The 7,417-nt window shown below is 35.1% G+C and overlaps 1 protein-coding gene across 1 annotated transcript; it reads right to left on the bottom strand.

Moving 5' to 3' along the window:
- Positions 1 to 916: 916 nt before the first annotated feature.
- Positions 917 to 2,367, bottom strand: LOC110442111 (protein BTG1-like). The gene has a single exon (XM_021485560.1). It carries the CDS (start codon positions 2,113 to 2,115, stop codon positions 1,588 to 1,590), a length of 528 nt encoding a protein of 175 aa, XP_021341235.1. The 5' UTR covers positions 2,116 to 2,367; the 3' UTR covers positions 917 to 1,587.
- Between the last annotated feature and the right edge of the window lie 5,050 nt (positions 2,368 to 7,417).

The following is a 7,417-nucleotide window of genomic DNA, read 5'->3' as shown; positions in this document are numbered from 1 at the left end:
AGATAGAGGAAATGTTGACATAGTCAGACAAGATATTTTCTGTGTGAATATAATGATATGACCTAGTTTTTGTGTTTACTGCGTAGTTTCTCGACCAACAATGAGTAATCAAAATGGCCGCCACTTGGGGAAAAAATGTCGGCCATATTGACAATCTGCTTGATGGGACATGTTCTGTAAATTCCTGAAAAGAGACTTCGATACCACCATGTATACAAGCACTGACTCCCAACTTTTTTCTTTGTGTTGTTGCATGATCTTTCCCAAACATTTTCGCATGAATCGAGTTTTACACAAATGATTTTCTTTAGTAACAAATATCATATTTACCATCCTAGAATCACAAAGGGACCAGAAACATTTATGAGAAAATGCTATGATCCCATCTCGTCTGCCACCTCTCCTCAATAGTTTTCCTTTTTTTCTCTCTCTCATAATCCAGTTTTATAATTTGAGCTGTTTAAGAATCTTTACAGGATCACACAAACGGGACCCAAAACATTTTACAAGAAAAATGTGTTGGTTCCAGTAAAAATCATTACCGTAGTTCCTTTTGGTAGTTTTTGTATTCCCTACAGGAATATTCCACCTTTTTCCCATACAACATCTCCTTTGATATATGTTAGAAAGGTGAACTTTTTATACTTTAATGTTTAAACCAATGACCTGGATAATGTTTCAATAATAATACACAATGTATTTGTCACAATCGTCCAGACATTGGTTTAAACATTTCACACTTCTGTTCTGCTGGTAGAGGATCCACAATACTTTGGAATTAGCCATAGCCAGAAAATATATTTTTGAAAAGCCGACTTCATGTAATCTCTAATTATCCGTTGATAATTCTTTCCTCCTCCACCTTCCCTCATCATTCTGTTCTTTCTTAAATTAACAACTATAAATCAGTAGATAAACATTTAAAATTGGAATTTTTTATTCTTGCTTTTAATTTTTCTTAGAAATTATGCACCTTTAAAGAGGCAAAAATATCAAAAACTTTTGTAAATGCCCCTTTGGTCTTAACTGTGCATTGCAAATTATACATACACAAATATTCTACATACAACAAATATTAAAACATGGAGATCATTATGGGACGCGAGATGAGTGAAAGACATACCCTGAATCAACAGGGGCGCACTTAGAACCTTTCACATAAATATAACCCCCGTCTTCCATCTTATGGCTGCAGGATTTGATTTCAAACATGCATCTCACAATTATACTCAGAATAGAGGACAACATTTCATTCAAATTATTGCCCTAATATCCTATCATTCACACTTAAAATAATAAACTGCTTCTTGGTACTCCAAACACTTCCTCCTAATTCTTTTTTCATCACAATAACATTAAAATCACAAGTATCAACTAGCACTACAATATTCTACAACCACATTTTCTCCATAGAAATTTAATACTGGAATAATTTTCTTTTTAAAAATAAAATATTGTTCCCAAATATCGCAGTCCGTGATCAAATGAGGTCATGGCCGTTGAAATGTTACTGTACAGATGAGGCGACGGAGGATGATCTGAAATGACCAAGAAAGACATCGGCTTCTCAACTGTAACTGTAACACTTTAACTGTACACAAAAGCTGCCAGTTGCTTGAGCTGATTGATGTTGTTTTCCTTGGACACACTCATCAGCTGCTCTTTGCATGATTGATAGTTTTTGTTGATTGAATCCATGTCAGTTTGTTGATGAGTGGACTGGCTAGATTCTTGGGTTTGCTGCTGGAGTTCACTTTCACTTTCGGCGTCATATAAAATTCCAATGCTGCCATTTTCACCAATTCTGTAAGACACGTCCTCAGGATCTACCCACATTGTGAGTTCCCTTGGCAGTGTAGAACACATTCTCAATTTGTTTAGTCCACTAAACACACCCGCTTGCATGATCAATGGGTCCATATTGTGGTTTATTCTGATACACCTGTATCCACTGCCTTTACATGGTTTTTCTGGGAACCAATGGCTTTCAAATTTGTTGGTGAGTAACATCTGAAGGGTACTGTTAAACGAGGCAATCTGTTGGTCATTTCCTAAATTTGCTGCTTTCAGAATGTTAGACAAAAAGTCTACAGCACTTTTTACTTCACGTTTCATTGTTTCTTTTTCATAGACCGAGTAAGAAAATTTGAGTCCAGGAATGTTTTCTACTGAGATGAATATTTGCCCTCTCACGTCTAGAATCCAGATAATATGATTCAATTATGATTGAAGAAATGAAATGTTCTTGGTTACTCACAATTCTACTTCGCATTCGGCCGTTTTCCACAAAAAAATCCAAGCCTTCTTTGTTCGCTTCCCCACAGATGATATGGCGTCCGCCTCAGTGTTTATCAAGTTCTAGCTTGCTGACGTCAACAATCGTGACATCACTTGTCAGGCTTTAGCCAATCAGCGCCAAGCTCTCAAAGTAGTAATTAACCATATATGGCAGATCTAAATATAGAAGTCATACGTAAACACTGTAAATGTGTCATAGGCCTACAAGCTGATAGTCAAAACAAACAGGCCACTAGCCACTTACGCTTGAGTGATTTAAATGAGAGAGAATATTCTATAACTCACTCGACTCCGTTTTTATTTCATATAACAACGTAATTTGGGCTGAGTAGAAGTCTCATGAAATTATATGAAATATGACGACGGCGGCAGTTGTTTAGGCGAGCTAGGCTTATACCTGAGTACCTCCGGATTTCACAATATCATAACTCATTACATGCTCACGAGAAGAACCTTTAATGATCATAAAATGTGTTTACATGTATGATGACACCGTACTCCGATATATATTTCATCAATTATGAAATAGGTTTAAAATGTTTTCAGGAAACCCCCCAGCCTGAAAATTTTCATTAAAAATCATGTATTTTCACAATTTTCCTCAATTNCCCCAATATGTCTCTGGGTCCGCCACTGTGGTTATATCTATATTCAGGAGATTTTTTTACCTTCTATGATTTTTAATCATTTTAGAAATATTATAATTTGTTTGCAATAACAATTATATCGTTATCGGTTCTTAAGACCATTTTTTTCAATGTACTACCAGGAACAGTATATATATATACGTCCCTGGTACTACTTAATTTTATTCATTTTTTATTGTTTGGTTGGAACAGGCACGTAAAAAATGTCTATTAGTATATATATAGTAATATAACGGTTTGGAATTTTCAACATGCAATTGGACTATTAAAAAAAATCAAACGATTGAGAAACTAATCTCTATGATATCCATAATTATTTAGAAGCAAACAGAGACGTATGTACTACTTTGATTAGAAAGTGGCTAGCTCTTTCTCTGGTATTTCTACATCCGTGAGACAAACAATCGATTTATTTATAGTTGTTTAATACATGGAGTTGGAAGTAATGTGATTCCATGGGAAATATCGATTCGATATATATTGATGTTTTTAATATTGGACTAAAATTACAAGCATTGCTTTTCTTATTTAATGAATTATGTAGACCAGCGACGTATAAATTATATTATTAATATAAAAGTCTCTGTGTAGACCCATAAACATTATGTGTTTTGGCTTTTACTTTTTTTTTTTTATATCGAACACAGATACGTTTATTGTAATATATACGTCTCTGTCGAATAGAACGAAAGTTATTCTTATTAAGCAGAAACCTATATAGAACTATTGTATTCATTTGTTCACAGAGATGATTATTATGCATGTAAGCTCTATTCGGAGCAATTAACGTAATTTAAGATTTGTTTAGGATAGAATTTCTCTGGATATTTTATATGAAAATCAGCAAAGCCATACAAACGGTCAAGGAAGCATAACAGATCGATACAAACGATACATGAGTAACGACATAATAAACAATATATGGTATTACAATAGGTAAGTTAGCCTGGAGACTGAAATGTTTGCATAATGGACGTTTATGGTTTTATTTGTCTCCGACAAACCGAATTATTTTCTAGCTTCGGGGATTTCAAAAGAGAGTAAAGATGATAGTTTTAAATGAATCAAGAGCCTTTGGCGGGATTTGTCACCTAGCTAAGTCCTCTACACGCCGACCATCTGCCCCTTAATTGGTAATGTTCAACGATAAGATAAGGGACTATGTACCGCTTGCTCTAAGTACCGTTCTTTGTACCTGGCGACAGGGTACATCAAAGGACCCGGCCCCTAATTTCTAAAGCCCAAGGGTTTCGGAATTGTTGGATAGAAAACATCTATACATTTTAAGTCTGGCACGTCACATTTTTTACAATGGGAAACAGCTGATGGCGATAATGTCGTGAATTCTTAACATGCGTAATTTTAACGATTTTGACACTTGTATGTGCTGACTAAAGTGTTCCCATTATAAAGAGAACACAATAGCTTTGTCGTGTACTTTATTCTACCGCAGGTAAATAATGAAATAGTTGTCAGGATTTTACATTTTCTGAATAAAGATAAATATTTTGCCGTCTGACAAACAAAAAGCTCAGAAGTACAAACCACGCACTTAATTATATATTGATGAAATCCTGGTGTACGGCACGCGCCCTGTAAAGTCTTCACGCACCAAGTATCATTTTGGCGCGTGGTGATATGGGACGACGAGCTGTTCGTATAAGACGGTATGAGTTAGTCCCCCTTTACAAGAACGCCAACCCAAAGTGAAACATTCGTTAAATAATACTATACCATTACCTTAATATTACGTTTATATATAAAATCCTGACAATAAATGCATTTCTTTTCCTAAGAAAAGAAAGGCATTTATATATTCCTAAGAAAAGAAAGGCATTTATATATTCCTAAGAAAAGAAAGAAACGTGTTCATAGAATTTTATAATCTAGAAAAAATTAAGATAAAAGCGTAAATAGTTTCTATACATATTATCTTCATCTTAAAACGCGTCTTGATGAAACTACTGAGGGCGGTTCCCCAAGGACGTACACAGTATTCACGTGCAAGCAGAGAGTGATTGGCGGCTACCCTGACTTCGCCAATTTTCCAACCCAAACCTGAATTTTAATTCCATAGTCTCCACAGACTAAATATGTCTCTGGTTATCCGAGCCAAAACAAATATATCTGTAGGTCTCATCTGTAAAAAAAAGAAAAAAAGAAAATCTTTGTCATTGTCGGTAATACTTCTTTGTCCATATAATCGATACATCCTATTAATTTCTCCGAAATTGTTCGCAGACACTTATTGGAAATCAGTCTTTGTGAAGTTCAATAATTCATCCTTGCGGAGACGCATATACTCTGATTTAAAGGAAGAATTCGCTGATGACACATTTGTTTGAAAGTTCCATTTCGTTTCTGCTTTGGCTTTATTTTACTCATTGACTCGAGGAACTCACACTTATTGCAAGTTATACGAAATTAAAATGTCCGCTGTCTGTTCAACTGCAAAGTTTTAAAGTTTTATCTGTAAAATCTTCAGGGGATATTTATATTATAATAAGAACAGCTGTTTTGTTCCAAAACATAAAATATAAAACTTTTACTTTTATAAACAGTTGTGTGTACTTTGCATGTTATTGAATAATTTATGAATATACATCTTTTTGTAACATTACGCACTGTAACAGCTGTTTTTACAGTCGTGGGTGTGTCACAGCATGTATCAATAAAATATGGCATCTGATGTATTGAAATTTCCGTCCTATTCCGATCCTATCAGACACCAGCAGGTAGTATCCGGTGTTCAGGTCCTTTCCAGGAAACACCAATACACACCTTCGCCCTCATTGTTTCTTACTATGACTTACTAATTAGTTCTCTTCCTGTCATTTGGACGCACAAGGCGGCCACCTGTGTGCCTGCTTCCGTAGCCAGATGACTGCATACTGGGTGAATATCTCCTTGCTACAGACAAAACTTTGTTAGCGACATGACCCGTTTCAAACTACTAAAAGGTCGCATGGAAACGGACATTTAATGGGTCTACTTTTATTAATGGGTACGACGCATATCGCTAGCTGCAGAGCATCTTTTTAACATTAAAGTTTCATTTGACGTATAGAATAAAATCACGATCTAATTAAAATAAGACTCGTAATTCTGCTCATCTACGATAACAAGTAATACCTGTATTGATGTGTATTGTAGAGGAGCGGAATTTCAAGTATAATTTTAATAAGATTGCAGAAAATCCTGACCTCTCTCTCTCTCTGCATGTGTTTATAAAATTAAAAATTGGTCAATTTTGGTCGAAATAGGCCCAAGTTCGTAATTTTTCGAGTATCCTCCCCACTCTTTCACCGCTCGACCCACTATATTTCCCTCAATATTCAGCCTATTCTGTAGTTCCATCACAGGTATCTGCCTCCCCGAATTAATGGGAGGGGATGTCTTCTATACACGTAAAATACCCTTCCAGAATAGTATGCGTACAGTATGTCTCCCTTTTACGAGGCAGCAACATCATAGCCCGTAGTATTATGGCTTAAGTCTATTTCTAATTATTCGATTGATTTTCTCTGGCCTTTAATTATTTATATAGCCAGTGGGAGGTATAATGATATATAATTATACATATACGTGGTACTCTGAACCATCTGTAACGTACGGTCAAGCTCGCCGACATCTGACAAGTTGTATAATGGTTCAAACATCCGCAGCACGCCCTTCTCATCTCACCGCGGAAATTACACAACCGTTAACAGAATACGGCCCTCACGTTACGGCACAACGTGATTTTCTAAAAAGGTTAAACATGTGAGCAGATTTGCGAGATATTTTGTGTGCATACTGTTTCTTTATGTCTTATTTATTTATTCACATCACAGTTGATCCGTTTGACCAGAGACATATATTACATAATAACGTAATATTCGTCTCTGGTTTGACCAATTCGCCACTTTCACTGTTTCTAGAGGTCGATATGATTTGAAAAGAGACACCCTGACAAATGAAAGTTTTTGCTTTGTGATATGAAATTTCGTCTAAATATATTAAAAAAATCCAAAAAGGTTTTTGAACTGTTTAAGGTAAAGCGTATCAGTACTAGTCGCGAATAAGAGTTCCACTCCGAGTTTTGTAATTGGAGTATTCTCCCTTTGATATAGAAGATGACACAACCAAAAGGTGTATGGTTGGACTTTTACTGATCACGTGGACATTATATAAACTGCAGATACTGACGTAGATTACAATATATGGGAGTGTATATGCAGTCTTACATAATATCTATAGAATACACTATAATCTAGCGCAGTTTCATACAATGACATAGATTATAACAATACAGCATATTAAAGAGATGTACAATTTAACATCAATATGTCATACATTATAAATAATAATAACAGTAAAGTACAATACAACGAAAAACAATATCATATAATGACATATATTATAACAGAACATCATAATACAATGTACTACATTGTAATATTCTAGTACAGTATGATACAATGCCATACCAT

Source organism: Mizuhopecten yessoensis, unplaced genomic scaffold (assembly GCF_002113885.1).
Source record: "Mizuhopecten yessoensis strain PY_sf001 unplaced genomic scaffold, ASM211388v2 scaffold716211, whole genome shotgun sequence".
NCBI lineage: Eukaryota > Metazoa > Mollusca > Bivalvia > Pectinida > Pectinidae > Mizuhopecten > Mizuhopecten yessoensis.
This window is presented reverse-complemented; position numbering and strand designations above follow the sequence as displayed.